General features: G+C 37.0%; 1 protein-coding gene across 2 annotated transcripts in view; it reads right to left on the minus strand.

The window, feature by feature from the left end:
• CPA6 (carboxypeptidase A6) overlaps positions 1-19,068 on the minus strand; it is a 336,470-nt gene that overhangs the window by 93,211 nt on the left and 224,191 nt on the right. For both annotated transcript variants that reach the window (XM_038579473.1, XM_038579472.1), the window contains exon 3: positions 2,421-2,545. In XM_038579473.1, the coding sequence (XP_038435401.1) occupies positions 2,421-2,545 (125 nt within the window). The remainder of the gene's footprint in view (positions 1-2,420; positions 2,546-19,068) is intronic.

The raw sequence follows: 19,068 nt of genomic DNA on the forward strand, positions 1-19,068 counted from the left end.
CGTTAGCCAAATCTTCCATGACTACTTCCTGAATCTTGTCACCAGTCATAAATGTTCTATGCCAGGACTCTTTTTTTTTTTTTTCTATGCCAGGACTCTTGATCTTAGCCTACACTTGGTCAAAGTTTTCTTCCATTTCCTTGTTGCCCTCAGTCATGCTAAATTTGCTTTCAATATAAGGATTGTTATACTCTTCTTGATTCTTCCATTTGACTCCATCATTCCTCCTGACTCCTCTCCTTTCCTATCCAGATTTGACACCAGAGGTGAATATTTCAACCAGTATCCCACTAAGAACCTCAACTTCCTTGCTATCCTGACCTTTCTGTGGTCCTAATCCAACAAAACCTCAACTCTGTATGAGTACTACAATCTCCCTTCTTTTCAACAACCAATTTTATTGGTTCTTATCCCAGTTTTTCTCTTGGTAACACTCTTCAGCCCTTGTTTCTTCACCTTCAGGAGATATTTTTTTCTTCCTATTCCATGTAGAAAATTTAGCCATTAGTTATGATTATGATCTCTTTCAAGTTGTTGACTATCCTCTTTATAATCTTTTTTTCCCCTCTTTATAATTTTAATGAGACTTGCATTTACTTCTTCAGTCTTACTGGATAAGGTATCCTTCCCTAGTGCTCAAATCCATTCCTCCACTGGTGCATTCTATTCTGTACCATCAACAGCTCCTTCCCTAGTGGACCCATCCCTTAGCCCACAGATATACCAAAATTGCCCCCTATCCCCTAAAATCCCAAATTTCAAGCAGTCATTGATGCTACATCTCCTTGTAGTCACTCTTCATTCTCTGCCTCTCTCCTTCTTTTAATTTCTAAGAGCGGTAGTTTGCTCTGCTTCTCCATGTTCTCACCTCCTATCCACTTTTGTCTACGTTTTCTGCTCCTGATAATCTAATTCCTCATTCCTACCAGGAGAGTTACCAACACAATTTCCACTGACAAATCCGAAGGAAACTGGTCAGTCCTCTTCTTGCTGGACATTACTGCACCACTTGGCACTACTGATGTTCTCCCTCTTAAAAGCCCTTTCTTCTTTGACTATCTTCCATTTGCTCCATTCTTACTACTTAACTATTTCTTAAGAAGAATACAAAAGCCCAAACCAAATACCTCAAGATATTCAAATCTATTTGAATTTATTTACTCAATCACCCAGCTTAGATTTGGGGCTGTCACTGACTTCTTCCTCTTTCACCTACATCTAAGCAAGTGCAGGGTTGAGGTGGTTTTGTCTATCAACTACTTCTTAAAGGTTTTTTTTTTTTTTTTTTTTTTTTTTAAGATTTTATTTGTTTACTTGAGAGTCAGCAAGAGAGCATAAGCAGGGTGGGGGACAGAAGAAGAGGGAGAAGCAGGCTCCCCACTAAGCGGGGAGCCTGAGGTGGGGCTTGATCCCAGGGATCATGTCCTGAGCTGAAGGAAGATACTTTTTTTTTTTTTTTTTTTTTTTTTAATTTATTTATTTATGATAGGCACACAGTGAGAGAGAGAGAGGCAGAGACACAGGCAGAGGGAGAAGCAGGCTCCATGCACCGGAAGCCCGATGTGGGATTTGATCCCGGGTCTCCAGGATCGCGCCCTGGGCCAAAGGCAGGCACCAAACCGCTGCGCCACCCAGGGATCCCTGAAGGAAGATACTTAACTACTTGAGTCACCCAGATGCCCCTTAGCTGTTTTTTTTTTTTTTTTTTTTTTTTAATGTTCTCCTGATCCCACTATTCTGGTACTGACTCAAGGCCTCACAAATTCTTACATGGACTATTATTGTAGTCTCCCATTGCCACTCCACCCCAGTTACACCTGGCTCCCTTGCTTACATCCTCCAAGTATGTGGCACCACACACTAGATAATCTGAATTCCTAGCCCCGTGTATCAGATTTCCACAACCTGGTCTTCCCTCAACCTCCTCAGCATCTTTTATTTCTACTCCCCATGTTTGTACACTAATAACACTGAACCACTTCAGTTCCAGAACGTATATTATATGGCTTCTTCCCTTTGCTTGCACTGTGCCCTCTGCCTGCAAGTCCTGAGGATCATCGTCTACTTAGTGGTCATTGCTCTTGCAGAGAGCTTTATCTACCCCTGCATTCCTACTCACTTTCTAGGCATTGCTAGGCTGCTCTCCTCTCCTCACACAGAGAAGACCTTCTGTGTATACACTGATCACCTAGTGGTAATGGTAAAATGATATGCCAATATGGTTCCTTTCCCCTCCCCCATTACACTAATAAGCTCATCAAAGAAGCATATTACTGCATGCAGTACATTCATGTCTGTTTTTGCAGTTTGAAAAATAGTCTTGAAATGCTATTGTAGGCACTCAACAAATAACCTGAATACAGTTCTCATTCAATTCAGTTTAGTACAAATTAATTAAGCAAGTGAAAAAGAATGCTTACTTGTACTGGATGTTGGCTTCCTGTAAGAATGCTAACAGGGCTTGGGAACCATTTTGGAGAATATGGACATCAGTAACTGCTCCTTTTGATACATAGGAGATACTGCTGGGCTGCCACAGGTCCACCTGTAGTGCAGGAACCAACCTATAATTCATATTCAGTGCAGGTGGGGAAAGATCCATGTCACAATGTGAAACATGTCACCTTATTTATATTCAAAAACACCAAACACATTTTAGATCCAGATTCAATGCTTTCATCATCAGAGTAAAACTCTTATTTGATTTTTGAATTAGGTCTCCAAATTAGATCGTATCCATAATAGAATTTGATCATAATTTACAAGTAACAGTTTAAAGACCAATATACATTAAAGCCACAAGGTAAAAACTAAATAAAAATAGTTTTGTGTGACTTTGATATTCTTAAATATTATTACACAAATACTTGAATAAGAGAAAGGAGGACATAAACTACCTTTTATTTTACTACACAACTGACCTGTGGTAGCTTGGCAACATTTAAATGGAACTTTAAATGGAATACTCTCCAGGTACTTCCTCATTTCCCCCAACACAAGCACGCCTTTTATCAATTCCTACCCGGCCTTCACATGGCAATAGAAACATCCCTTTCCCAGGTCAGACTTTTCCACTAGGGCAGTCTCCTTGTCAGAGTTCTTAGAGCAACTCATGCTTTTTTCATTATGTAATTACATCTTATCAGAATGTAAGCTCCATTTAGTTACCACCTCATTTCAAGTGCCCAGAATGGTGCCTTGTGCACATCAGCAGCTCACTGTTGTATGCGTGTAGGCCCCATGTAATATTCACTCTATATTCACCCCACGTTCAGGGTTTTGCAGGAAAGCAGGAGCCATGTCTGTTGGGCTTACTGTGGTGTTCCCATGGCCTTGTCTAGTGCTCCATGTTCATCACTGAACTTAGCTAGAAGGCAAGAGAGCCTTAGGTTCTGCACAAGCCTAGAGCTACAATTTTTGATTAGGTATAGTTTGCCTTTACAGACATATCTCTGTCTTCTCTGTGTTTGGGACTCTTTTCTTCCTGCATTTCCAGCCTTAGTCTGTTACAGGGCCTTGGTTTCTGATCTGAAAAGATTTAGTTACTTTATCTTCACTTAGATGTCAGTGTCTGCATTCTGTTGGGAACTATAGAAGACTAAAAATACTTTGTGACTCAAGGAACTATACCTCTAGTGGTATAATTTAATCTTGAACAGGGTAGAGAGGCATTTGCTTTGGGGACAAAGAGTCTGCCTGTATTTTTTAAAGCACTCCACTAAGTTGCAAGGGCAAATCTGACTCAGCTAACATGCTAGTCCAACAATCATAGAAAAACAGAAGTGTGGGGCTGGAAGGGATGCTGAGAGGTCATTTGATCCATCTGTCAGCCCTTGGGCAAGGATACATCTAGGACTGAACAAACCTGTCCCCAGTAGATGTATCCAAACCACATCTTTTAAGTCTCTAAAACAGGAGAGTTCACAACATCCTAATGTAACTCATATTCACATTTAAGAAGATTGCAGACATTTTTCTTGATCTCTTATGCTGCAGCACAGCTTCATTTTTTCTTATTCCATTTTCCAGTAAGGAATGACTGGTTTCTTGCCTTTGTTAGTAAAGTATGCTGGTATCTTTCACTTTTCTCTATACGTTAGATTTTCTGATCCTTTAATCATCTTTGAAACCTGCCTTTAAACCCATTATAGAGACAGTTTTTTGATATTAAGGTTTGCTGCCATCCCTTAATGCCAGTAAAGATGAGGAAATAGTGCTGCATTTGGAAGGTAGAGAACCGTAAGAACTGAAAATAATATGAAGAGCCACTCTGGAAATTAGTTGATGTGTCATTTTCTAGAGTGTATGCTAAAAACGAATCCTCATCCTCTAGAAGATAGTAGCTTCCCTGCAGGGAGGTTCCAAGTGACATATCCTACTGCCTGACTGACCTGCAGAGGACTTCTTAGGAAGCCTTTCTGACCTGCTTTGTCAGAAAGCAATTGGTCTAAAGGAAATTAACAAAAATAGTTTGCAAAATCAGGAATTGTATTCTGGTTTGATATTAGGAAAGTTAGTTAAAATGTACTATCAGCTTTTCTCCAGTAAAATTTTGGGGAAAAGTGCTTGGATACATGACATGGGCATTTCAGTCTGGGGGGCAGGTACACGCCTATATCAAGATATAGGGGACAGTAATACTCATGTGAGATTTGTAAAATGTCCTACTTTATAGGTATTTCTGATCTTTTCAATAAAGCCTTGAGGTAGGAGTTAATGATAGATACATTTAAAGAATGAGAAGACTCAGATTTATAGAGGCAAAGGCAATTTTCCACAGATGAACTGCTCCAAAATGGTGACACAGCATGTGCTTAACTCCAATTCCCATACTTACTCACTGAGTAAGTGTCTTTTGGATCTTCTGGTGAAACAAGCAGCTTCCAACTTCCTGACTTAGTGTTTGACGAGGTCTAGTTGGCAGGTCTCATACTCTGGTCTTTCCTATCAGGGGTTATTTGCCTTATAAATTAATATGCAGGTATTTCAAAGCTTAAATCAGCCCACTCTGGGCAGGTTGCCATCATTTCCTTAGGGCCTGATCACATCTGGATAAAATGATAAACTGTCTTTGAAAGGCAAAGCTGGGTAACACTTTATAAAGATAACAAAGGATCAGTAACCTTGTCAGGATGGTCTCAGATTGTATGCCAACTATTGCAAGTCTTTGCTGTAAACAGCCATCTGATATTCCAGGGAAAGGGTGCTCCTTTGTGAAAAGTTCTGGCCTTGGAATCTAGTGGTTGTTTCCATGTTTTCCTTTCCTCATATGATTACTAGTCACATAGAGCCAGATCTACTTAGGAGGTAGAGGTAATGAAGGGTCCCTAGATGGCTCAGTTGGTTAAGTGTCTGACTCTTGATTTTGGCTCATGTCTTGATCTCAGGGTTGTGAGTTCAAGACCCACATTGGGCTCCATGGTGGCAGTAAAGCCTACTTAAAAAAGAAGAAAAAAAAGAAGAATGGAAGTAATTTAGTATATGATCAAGACTATGGACTTTTGAATCTGAAGGCCCTGAGCTGGGATGCTAGCTCTGGGTAATACTGGCTGTGTGACTTTGGGGGAGGTTTTAACATTTCTGAGCTTCAAATTCCTCATTTGTACTTTTAAGATAGTTAAAAAACCTATCTACATACTTTTCTGTAGGATAAGTTGGAAAAATAGAAGTAAAACACACAGCAGAAAGTCTGGCACATCGTGGAATCTTAAAAAAATATTTATTGTTTCTTTCTTTTTGAAAAGCATATAAAAAGAAAATCTGGAAGCAGTAAAGATAAAGTTCTACTTTGAGTGTTTCTGAGTAAAATGACGACTATAATGAGATTATTCCCTTATTGAGACATTAAAACCTACAGATGGCTTTAAGGAGGAGAAGAACCAATAAATAAACCAAAAATATGAACAAGGCTGGAATGTTTCCTAATGGAAAGGCAAACAACTGGATTTGAAGCCACTGTAGCCTACTGGTTAATTCCTGGGACTCTAGAGTCTGACTTTGCATGATTAAATTCAGGCTCTCCACAGTTAGCATCTGTGTGATATAGGGCAAGTTCCTTAATCTCTTTGGGACTTTCTTCAACTGTAAAATGAAGATGATAGTTACACTTCCTGGTTGTTATTGTTATGGGATTATAGAGACTATAGAAAATGCAGTCATTAAGAGCATAAATTTTGTAACTCAAGACAGGATGAGTTTGAATCCCAGTCTTGCTGCTTAATAGTTGTGTGACTCTGGGCAACTTACTTTAGTTCTCTATGCTTGTTTCCTCACTTATAAAATGGAGTCATAAATACATTTTATAGATTTGTTAGATTTAAACTAATATCTATAAAATACTTTAAACAGCACCTGGTGTTTACCAGGGGCACCGGGTTGGCTCAGTGGTTGAGTGTCTGTGTTTGGCTCAGGTTGTGATCCTGGGGCCCTGGGATCGAGTTGCGCATCGGGCTCACCACAGGGAGCCTGCTTCTCCCTCTGCCTATGTTTCTCTCTCTCTGTGTCTCTCATGAATAAATAAAGTCTTAAAAAAAATTAAACTACCTGGTGAACAGAGGTCATTCATTAAATGATAAATAATTCAAAATTCAAAAATAACGTCTTTGCAATTAAAAAATATATTTTAGTCTGGCATGAATTTTATGGCTCTTCTGGCCCTTGTGCTGTTTATTTATTGGCCTAATCCAGCCTTCATGAAGCATCTACCTGTCGTTTAGGCCTATGGCTGATTACATATCAGCCATCTGAACCATGGCTGGTTCAGATATCAGTGAAGGTGTAGTCAGTGTCCCTTAGCAGTTTCAGAGGAGTCCTACATGTGGATATTGGGAAGATCTGGTGTTTCTTCAGCTTGGGAACAGATGGCCTGCTTCCCAGCTGCTTGAGGTAACACAGAAGCATGAGAGAGGAGAGTCTTACTCTATATTTACTCTTACATTTGGTTTGGAAAAGTGTTAAGCACTTACGTGTCACATAACAGAGATCTTACTGCACAGAAAAGCACCCTCTCTTATTTACCCTAACAATTGTCTTTTTGGTCTGAATTCATTTAACCTTTTTGAATCTTAAGATCTTTGTCAGGATGCCTGGGTGGCTCAGCGGTAGGGTGTCTGCCACCTAAATTTTGTCTACTCATCTCATTCTCAACTCTCAAGTTTTTATTTTTTAAAAAGATTTTATTTATTTGAAAGAGAGAGAGGGAGAGAGAGAGAGAGGGAGAGAGAGAGGGAGGGAGAGGGAGGGAGAGGGAGGGAGAGAGAGAGAGAGAGAGAGAGAAAGAGAGAGCGAGCATGAATAGGGAAAGGAACAGAAGGAGAGGGAAAAGAAGACTCCTTGCTGAGTAGGGAGCCCAATGTGGACTCGACCCCAGGACTGGGATCATGACTTGAGCCGAAGACAGACTCTTAACCAACTGAGTCACCCAGGTGCCCCAACTCACAAGTCTTTAAATTTTAGAGTGTCCACTTCAGCAACATAAAGAAATGCTTGTATTTTGTGGCTATTATTTGTCCTTGTTCTACTTCTTAGGACTCCTTAACATTTCAGATACCAGGGGGCTGCTAGAAGGGAAACTTAGCTAGAGATCTCCTGTAAACTAAAGGCATTGGTAGGTTGTTAAAATTTGGGGACTCATTTTAACTAGCTTCAGTCTCTCTCCCTTACAAAATGCTAAGTTATCACTTCCCTAAAGCACAGGCCCAATAAATACAACAAAGTCTCCAGGAATTTAGGCAACTCTTATTGTTTCACTATTATAGAAAGATGAAAATATATTAACTAATTAGGGATTAAAATAATCATAAAAATTAGTGGAGGCCCAACAGCGGGATAAAGTAAATCCAAATGAAAGCATTGCTTGTAAATTTCATTATATTAGAAATTCATACTACTAGGACAAATACTAGTCATCATAAAAGAATTATTCCTATGACATTAGGTAAAGGTGGGAATGCCTGGTGAAGCTCTGTTTTGATGTTCAAGTTTTCTCTCCGATTCTCTTCAAGGCTGAATGCTGATTGTCATAATTGGATAATAAGTCTCATTTATTCAATAAAGTACACACGTTGTAAAAAAAGAAAATGATTTCTAACATTTCCCTGGACTATTAATTGGTACATTCACCAATTGAAAGGATTATTGAAGCCCATCAGTCAAAGATTCTTGGAATATATGGGTAGTCAAAAAAGATTTATTTGCTTGTTTCAACAAGCGGTAATCTCAGAAAGATGGTGTTAGAACTTATGGGATTTGGGTTTGTGTTAGGTGATTTTGTGTGGGGCTTAAGGAACTGGGATTTTTATTTGGGTTGAATGCTATAATGAAGGGAATTCCACCATTGGATATCTTGATAATTTTACTTGCAAGGTGAAAGAAACAATTAGAGCTATAATTGATAAAGAAACAATAGTCATATCAGCCAAACAAGGTGGAGGTTTTGTCATTTTTCTGATTTGGAATATATATATTTTTGGTCTGTGTTTAGACAGGATCACAGGGGTCTCATTTTTATCTTATTTTATGAAGAACACAGAATGGTCTTGTCTGGTGTTGGTACTCTGTAAAGTGTTCTAATAGGAGAAACCCAAGGTCTAGCTGTTAGTGCTGGGATGGCTCCTGGCTGCCAGAGCTGTTTTTCTTCATCTCAGGAAAAATCACTATTTTACTAAGGTCATGGGATAACTAATGGTATGCCCAATGAGAGGTACGAACTCTCTGCATTATCAGGCCAGAATGGCTTGGAGGAGGTGATTTGAATACTAGGTCCACTGGGGCTACAGAATGAAGGATGTAGACTTGTGATGGTCTACCAAGGAGAATTAGGAACTCAATGACATCTGACTTTGGCACCTGCATCTTTCTGTAGTACCTGCATAGCATATAAAAGAGTTGATACTACTTAATTCCTGCTCTCTAAGTGAACACTTGAAGACTTAAAAATACTAAGGAAAGGTTTCTAACTGCTCCACTTGAGACTGAGAATTTAGCCACCACTCAGGAAAGTTATTAGATCAGGGCAATATTATTTCATTATATTTTGCTAGCTTAAAATAATTATATTCTTAAGAATTGAGTTAGCATTTTTAGCCTGGCTTTGTAGAATGGATAAAAATAATCAGAGATCATCTGATGCATCACTTGAATATCCATTAATAAGGACATTTGAAGATAAGAGCCCCTGGGCTGCCTCCCATCAAGTAATAGAGATTTCCTTCTATTTTCTATTGATGATTTATGGTTTTAACATAGACGATTTTTTCATAATATTTGATTGCTACATTCAGAAGTATTTCATTTGGTGTACTAAAAAACAGTATGTTAACACATTTATATTTTGGATATTTTCTGGAGTTTAACACGCAGTGAAAATTCACTTCAGAGTTTGTTTTGCACAAGAATTCTATGTATCACAAAAAAATCAAACCTCATCTTTGGCTCGGTGAGAAAATTAATAGAAAGTAAAAGAAATAGCTTCATTCTGGTTCTGTGTAAAGTTTGCTATGTCACATTTCAGAGACTTAATCTTCCTATTTAGAAATAAAGGGCTTGAAGAACATTAGTTCTGATTTTCCCTTATACTCTATAATTCTGCCAGACTCACTGTGCTTTTCTGAGTATAAAAGTTTACATTTTCCTAGGAAAATCTCTTTCAAGTTCATTCATGTTTTCCTTATTACTCTCAGAGTTATAAAAAAGGCCTTCTAAACAATTCTGCACTAATATCATATTTCAGTGATCAGTTTTATTGACTTATTAGATCAGTAATGAAAATGATATATAAGGTAACTATTCATTTTTTTTAAATTCTAATTTTTTTCAACCCCTTTACTGAAAGCATTTTTCCAAAGGAGTTGGAAAATGATAAAATAATTATTTGCTTCCACATTAATTGCTAGCTGATAAAAAGGCCAGTGAGAAATCCTTAAAGTAGAGGCCAGGTGATCAAGTGACAGATAATCATCCTTTGAACAACCCAGAGGATCTGGAGATTGTTCTGTCTCTCTGTTGTTTATGAGAATAGACTGATTTCAAAAACTCAGCTGTAAGTACCCCACATCCATTCATTCTTTACTGAGGTATCTACGGTGTTTCAGCCATCAAGCTATATTCTCAGGATACAATGATGAGTAAGACATACCTTGGCCTTCAAGGACTAAACAGATGTTACATGCTCAGTCTATAAAGGGAAGACACACCAAGACTGTTTATTTACATCTGGAAGGTAGTTTGAGAAAAGTTTCCTAGGAGGAGTTGTTTATGCATAATACTGAATGAGGAGTAGGAGTTAGCCTGGAAAAGGTGAGGAGAAGAGAGAAGGGGGACTTAAAAGGCATCATTCAGAGACTTCCATATGAAGGCGGTTTGTATCAAGAATGGAAGAACTAACATAAATAAATAAAAATAATGGAACAGCTATGTTGAAGTTTACCTGAGCCCTATGACCCTGTCAAACAGTGATCCCACTGCCCCTTTGTATTTTTAAATGGCTTACTCTAATGAATGATTCATAGAACTTCGAAAAGACTCACAGATTCCCTTTTTGTTTACCTATGACAAGCTCTGGCATAGACCCTCAGATTCCCATTCTTTGTCTCATAAATAATTAGCTGAATGGTTTGTCCCCATTAATCACGCCGAACAACATGCCTGTTACTTCAACAATTAAGCTTCTCTCTTTCCACCAGGGCCCTGAACTTTTTTCCACCCTCACTGGCTATAGCCCCTCTGTAACAGTCCTTCCTGAGCATCAACTGACCTCATAGTGAAACATCCTCTGATCAAGTCCCTTTCAGCCCACTTCCCCATACCTGGTTCTTTTTTTTTTTTTTTTTCCCATACCTGGTTCTTGCTAGCCTTGTTCACTGTTCCTCTTGAAAGAAAAACCCTTTTCTTTCTGACTTTTGAGATTTGTACATGTTACGGTTGACATGTTTACCCTACTGCAGTAGTCTTTTTTCCTGCATTTGCAATAATTCTTTTGAATAAAGTTTATCCTTCCCTAACTCTGAATTTGTTTTTTATTTGATAACACTATACAAAATCATGCTCATGGTTTATTTGGAGGACTGAAAGTAAAGAAGTAGTTCTTTTAACCAATTCCTATGTAATGGAGCTGACATAACTAAAGTTCATAGTGTCATTTAGGGGTACGCAATGAACTAATCCTTGGGTGAAGTCCTGGGTCAAGTTCCTTGACGAGTCCCACCCTTGTATGCCTGTATTTGGGTCAGCTTTCCTCCCCAGCTTTATTGAGATGTATAACATTGTATAATTTTAAAGTATACAACAGGGATCCCTGGGTGGCGCAGCGGTTTGGCGCCTGCCTTTGGCCCAGGGCGCGATCCTGGAGACCCGGGATCGAATCCCACGTCGGGCTCCCGGTGCATGGAGCCTGCTTCTCCCTCTGCCTGTGTCTCTGCCTCTCTCTCTCTCTCTCTGTGTGTGTGACTATCATAAATAAAAATTAAAAAAAAAATAAAGTATACAACATGTTGACTTGATACACTTATAAAATATAAGTGATTTGATACACTCCATTATGTCATTTAATTACCATTTCTTTGTTGTTGTGGTAAGAACATTTAAGATCTAGTTTCTTAGGAATGTTTCATATAATGTAGTATTTTTAACAATAACCAAAATGTTACACATTACATACCCCAAATTTATCTTATAACTGGAAATTTGTACCCTTTGACATCTCACAACTTCCTCCACCACTAAGTCCCTGACAACCACCATGCTACTCTGTTCCTTTAGCGTTTAAGATTCCACATATAAGTGAAATCATATGGTGTTTGCCTTTCGCCATCTGACTTATTTCACTTAGCATAATACCTTCAAGGTCCAGACATGTCATAAATGTCAGGATTTCCTTTTCTCTCATGATTAAATAATATGCCATTGTGTGTGTATGTGTATACACAAACACACACACACAGTACATTTTTTGATCCATTCATCTATTGACAGACACTTAGGTTGTTTCTACATCTTGACTATTATAAATAATGCTGTAATAAACATGGGAGTGCAGGTATCTTTCTGAGATCATGTTTTCACTTTCTTTGGATATATACCCAAGAAGTGGGGTTGCTGGATCATATAGTAGTTCTATTTTTAATTTTAATGAACCTCCACACTGCTTTCCATAATGGCTATACCAATATGCATTTCCACCAATAGTGCACATGTGTTCCTTTTTCTATACATCCTTGCCAACGTTTGTTATTTCTATGTGAAGTGATATCTCTGTGGTTTAGATTTTTTCTTCTTGTCGGCTTTTCAGTGCCTAGCTCTTACTATGAATGTGTAGTTAAGGTAAGCAGACATCTCCAGAGATAGATATACCAGAAAACAGAAAAGAGGAATACAGAGATATCAGAAACAGAAAAAAGGAATTCAGAGGAAAGAGATAATACATGGAAGAGAGCAGAAGATGGAAGTCAAAGAAACTGTAATAAGTGCAATGAATGTTTCTGAGGTAAGAGAATGAAACAAGAGCACACTTATGCTCACTGCAGAATTATTTATAATATTCAAGATATGGAAGCAAGTATCCATGCTCATGGATTGGAAGAATTAATACTGTCAAAATATCCATAATTCTCAAAGCAGTCTACAGAGTCAATGCAATCCCTAGCAAAATACCAACAGCATTTTTCACAAGAGTAGGACAAATGATATTAAAATTTGTAGAGAACCATAGAAGACTCTGAATAGCTAAAGAAATCCTGAGAGAAGAATGAAACTAGAGGTATCACAATCCCAGATTTCAAGATAAACTACAAAACTACCATAATCCGAACAGTTTAGTACTGGCAAAAAAATAGACACAAGGTCAATGGAACAGAATAGAGAGCCCAGAAATAAAACCACATTTATATGGTCAATTAATCTATGACAAAGTAGGCAAGAATATGCCAAGGAGGAAAGAAAGCTTTTTCAATAAACAGTGCTGAGGAAACTGGATAGCTACACACCAAAGAATGAAACTGAACAGCTTTCTAATACCATATAAAAATTCAAAATTGCTTAAAAACCTAAATATGAGATCTGAAACCATGATCTTCCTAGAAGAGAACACAAGCAGTAATTTCACAGATATCAACTATAGCAACATTTTTCTAGACATGTCTCCTGAGGCAAGGGAAATGAAAGAAAAAGGTAAACTATTGGGATTACACCAAAATAAAGCTTTTGCCCAGCAAAGGAAACCATCAACAAAACAAAAAGTCAACCTGAATGGGAGAAGATATTTGCAAATGATATACAACTGAACACCAAAAAAAACCCCTAAATAATCCAATTTAAAAATAGACAGAGGACCTGAACTGACATTTTCCCAAAGAAGACATATCATATCCAAGACCTATCCAACAGACCAATGAAAAGATGCTCAACATGACTCGTCGTCAGAGAAATGCAAATCAAAACCACAATGAGATATCACCTAACACCTGTTAGGATGGCTAAAATCAAGGAGATAATAATAAGTGTTGTCAAAGATATGGAGAAAAAGGAACCCTCATGCATTGTTAGTGAGAATGCAAACTGGTGCAGCCACTGTGGAAAACAGTATGGAGGTTTCTCAAAAAATTAAAAAATAGGGATCTCTGGGTGGCGCAGCGGTTTAGCGCCTGCCTTTGGCCCAGGGCGCGATCCTGGAGACCCGGGATCGAATCCCACATTGGGCTCCCGGTGCATGGAGCCTGCTTCTCCCTCCGCCTGTGTCTCTGCCTCCCTCTCTCTCTCTCTCTCTGTGTGTGTGTGTGACTATCATAAATAAAAAAAATTAAAAAAAATAAAAAAAAATTAAAAAATAAACTACATATGATTCAATAATTCTACAATCAGGTATTTATTCAGGGAAAATTAAAACACAGTATATGCACCCCTATGTTTACTGCACCATTATTTACAATAACAAGGACATGTAAGCAACTTAAGTGTCTACCAACAGATGAATAGGTAAGGAAAATGTGGTGTACACACACACGCGCACACACGGTGGAATATTACACAGCAATAAAAAGGATGATATCATGCCATTTGACAGAACATGGATAGACCTACAGTGTAATGCTAAATGAAATAAGAGACTGAGAAAGATAAATACCATGTGATTCCACTCATAAGTGCAATCTAAAAGAAGTGAACAAACAAAAAGGAGAATCAGAACTGTGAATACAGAGAATAAACTGATGGCTGCCTGAGGAGAGGGGGCTGGTGTATTGGGAATGGTGAAGGAGAGTGAGAGATACAGATCATTAGTTATAAAATTAATAAGTCATGGGAATAAAAAGCAGAGCATAAGGAATACAGTCAATGATACTGTAATAGCAATGTAATGAGACAGATGGTAGGTATACTTGTAGTGAACATAGAATTATGTATAAGCTTGTCAAATCACTAAGTTGTACACCTGAAAGTAATGTAACATTGTATGCCACCAAACTGAAAGAAATAACATAAATCTGTACGTACCTGTAATAAAGTTGAATTTATAAATTAAGCACAATAAAATTAATAATGACAATAACAATTATAACAATATAGTGGTAAAAGTCATGTGAATATAGCCTCAAAAAAAGATATGGTTTGTGTGTATATATCCACACACACACAAATGTGCACACACATACACTAGAATAGTACCCAGCCATAAGAACAAATGAAATCTTGCCATTTTCCACAACATGGATGGAGCTAGAGGGTATTATGCTACATAACGTAAGTCGGAGAAAGAAAACTACCATATGAGTTCACTGATATATGAAATCTAAAAAAAACAAAACAGAAACAGACTCAGATACAGAGAACGATTTGGTGGTTACAAGATGGGAAGGGTGGAGGAATGAAAAAAATAGGAGAAGGGAATTATAAGTTATAGGGATGTAATGTACAGCATAGGAAACATAATAATATTGTAACAACTTTGTATGGTGACAGATGACAGCTAGATTTATTGTGATTGTTTCATGATGTATATAAATGTTGAATCACTATGTTGTACAGTTGAATCTAATATAACACTGTATGTCAACTACACTTCAATGAAAAAGAAAAAGAAATGGGGTGAAAAAAGAGCAGAATACTCTAAAAAAGGAAAAAATAGAGAATAAAGAAGAGAAGAAATTTAAATTCCAGTAGTTGGAATACAAAGTTGAGGAAATTTCACAGAAAGTAAAACAAAATGGTAAAAAGATGGAAAATAGAGAAAATATAAAAAAATAAGTTAAACCATGCAGTCCAACCTCTGATAAATAAAAGAGTCATAAAAAGTATAGAAAAAAATAGAAGGGAGAATATTATCAGATCATTAATACAAAAATTCAGAACTTTTCCATGAATTTCCAGATTAAAAGGAGTTGAGTTCACAATGAATTAAATAGACCGATACTAATTTACATCATTATAAAATTTCAGAATACTAGGAATAAGGAAAATCCTGCAAGTTTCTACACTTTATGTTAATGATAACCTAGCCATGAGATTTTCATTTCTAGTAATACAGAGAGCAGGGTAACTTCAACATTCCCCTGCTACAAGACAGCTAGAAAATGCTAAATAAAATATAACTAAAATGTCTTTAAAAGTAGAGTGGAGCTCCCCAAAACATACGGGAAATTCCCAGAAGCCTAAAATAAAGAAAATAGCAACTAGATCTGTACACATGTTGACTGTGATGGTAGTCCAGGTTCAGAACTGTGGGTGTCTCTACAAATCACATTGGGAATAAAACTGAGATTCGAGACTCAAAGTTGGGAGCTGGAGCAGATTCTAGCATAAAACTGAACGTAAAAGGACAATCCTCAAAGAGTGGGATTTATTTTTTTAATCTTTAAAAAAGATTTTATTTATTTATTTATTTGAGAGAGAGCGCGCACAAGCGGGGGGCGGGGCAGCAAGCAGAGGGAGAGGGAGAAGCAGGCTCTCTGCTGAGCAGGGAGCCCAATGAGGGACTCAATCCCAGGACCCCAAGATCATGACCTGAACAGAAGGCAGATGCTTACCTGAATGAGCCACCCAGGCATCCCAAGAGTAGGTTTATAAAAAGTCTACATACCAGTAAGTTTTGATAAGGAAGCATTTTGTATTAATAAATGCACCTCTCTAGACAGAGAAAGATGCACCCTCAAGCTGGCCACTCAGAATTCATAGCAATACAGGCCTACCTTAAGAACCAAGAAATATCTCAGACAATCTATACCTAAAGGAACCACAAAAAAGATCAAAATCCAAAGTTAGGCAAGGAAATAAAGATCAGAGTGGAAATAAATAGAAAATAAAAGGGAAATAGAAAAAAATCAATGGAGCTAAGAGCTTGTCCTTGGAAAGATAAACAAAACTGACAAATCTTTAGTTAGACTTACCCAGAATTAAAAAAATGAGGGCTCAAATAAAGTCAGAAATGAGAGAGGAGAGATTGTAACACATATCATTGAAATAAAAAGGATCATAAGAGACTTCTATGAATAATTACACACCAAAACCTAGAAGAAATAGATAAAATTTTAGAAACATACAAACTTCTATGTTACTAAATCATGAAGAAAAATAAAATCCAAATTGATTGATTACTGGAAGGGAGATTGAATCAGTAATCAAAAACCTCCCAAAAAACAAAAGTCCAGGATCAGACAGCTTCACTAGTGAATTCTACCAAACATTCAAAGATGATTTAATACCTATCCTTCTCGAGCAATTCCAAAAATCTGAAGAGTAGAGGGGTACTTTGGAGCTTATTTTATGAGGCCAGCTTTAATTACCCTCATAGCAAAATGAGATAAAGATATTGTAAAAAATAAATAAATAAAATTACTAACCAATATTTCTGATAAATATAGATGCAAAATTTTTTCAGCAAAATATTAGCAAGCTGGATTCAATAATACTTAAAAATGACATATCATGATCAAGTGGGATTTATTTTGGGGATGCAAAGATGGCTCAACATTCTCAGATCAATCAATGTGATCAATTACATTAATAAAAAATAAAACCACATGATCATATCAATAGATTCAGAAAAATCATTTGGTAAAAACTCTCAAGAACATGGGGATAAAGGGAATGTACCTCAACATAATAAAGGTAATAAATGACAAACCCACAGCTAACATGATAGTCAATGTTGAAAAGCTAAAAGGTTTTCCTGTAAAATCAGGAACAAGATAAGAATGCCCACTCTCATCACTTTTATTTAACATAGTATTGGAAGTTCTGATCAGAACAATCAGGTAGGGAAAATAAAAGACATCCATATTGCAAAAGAATAAGTAAAATTGTCATTATTTGCAGAAGACATGATTTTATATATAGAAAACCCTAAAGATTAAAAAAAAAAACCTGTTGGGGCTAATAAATTCAGTAAAGACGCATAGTACAAAATCAACATACATAGTACAAAATCAACACATAATACAAAATCAATGTAAAGAAATCTGTTGCATTCCTATACACTAATAATGAAGCAAGAAATGAAATTAGGACAATAATCCCATTTATATGGCACCCAAACCAATAAAATATCTAGGAATAATCTTAACCAAGGAGGTGAAAGACCTGTACTCTGAAAAGTATAAAATTCAAGATGATGCAAAGAAATGGAAAGACATTTCATGCTGATAGGTTGGAAGAAAAAATTTTGTCTATACTATCCAAAGCAATCTACAATTTAATGCAGTCACTATCAAAATACTAACAGAATTTTTCACAGAACAATTAATCCTGAAATTTGTATGGGACCACAAAGACCTTGAATAGACAAAGCAATTTTGAAAAAGAAAAACAAAACTGGAAGTATCACAATTTCAGACTTAAAGTTATATTATGAAGCAGTAAGAATTAAGATAGTATGGTATTGGCATAAAAATAGACACATGGACCAACGGGATAGAAAAGAAAACTCACGATTACATGGTTAATTAATCTTCGACAAGGGAGGAATGAATACACAATGGGAAAAAGAAATCTTTTCAACATATGGTGTTGGAAAACTAGACAGCCACATGCAAAAGAATGAAACTGGACCATTTCTTTCACCACACACAAAAATAAACTCAAAATGGATTAAAGACCCTAATGTGAGACCTGAAACCAGAAAAATCCTTGAAGAGGACAGGCAGCAATCTCTCTGACATCAGCTGTAGCAACATTTTCTACATATGTCTCTTGAGGTGAAAGACATAAAAATAAATTATTAGGACTACATCAAAATAAAAACTGTCTGAACAGCAAAGAAAACAATCAACAAAACAAAAGACAACCTGCTGACTGGGAGAAGATATTTGCAAATGACATATCTGATAAAGGGCTAGTATCTAAAATTCATAAAGAACTGATACAACTCAATACCCAAAACACAGATAATCCAATTAAAAATGGACAGATGACATGAACAGACATTTCTTCAAAGAAAACAGCCAGATAGCCAATAGATACAGGAAAAGATGTTCAAGATCCCTCATCATCAGGGAGATGCAAATCAGAACTACAGTGAGGGGCACCTGGGTGGCTCAATCAGTTAAGTGCCTGTCTCCTTCAGCCTAGGTGAAGATCTTGGGGTCCTGGAATTGAGCCCCACATTGGCTCTCTTCTTAGTGGGGAGTCTGTTTCTCCTCTCACTCTCCCTCTGTTCTCAAATAAATAAATAAAATCTTAAAAACAACCTACAGTGAGACATCATCCTTATACCTGTCAGAATGGCTAAATCGCAAACACAAGAAACAAATGATGACAAGGACATGAAGAAAAAGGAACCCTTGTGTAATGTTGGTGGGAATGCTAGCTTGTGCGGCCACTGAGGAAAACGTAGGAACCTTCCTTAAAAAGTTAAAATATGGATCTAGCCTATGATCCAGTAATCACAGTACCAGGTATTTAGCCCTCAAAATACAAAAACACTAATTCAAACACTAATTCACTAAGTTTATTTCAGCATTATTTACAATAGCCAAATTATGGAAGCAATCTAAGTGTCCACTGATAGATGAATGGATAAAGAAGATATGACATATTAATACAATAGAATATTATGGAGCCATAAAAAATGAAATCTTGCCCTTT

Source organism: Canis lupus, chromosome 29 (genome assembly GCF_011100685.1).
Source record: "Canis lupus familiaris isolate Mischka breed German Shepherd chromosome 29, alternate assembly UU_Cfam_GSD_1.0, whole genome shotgun sequence".
Taxonomy (NCBI): Eukaryota; Metazoa; Chordata; class Mammalia; order Carnivora; family Canidae; genus Canis; species Canis lupus.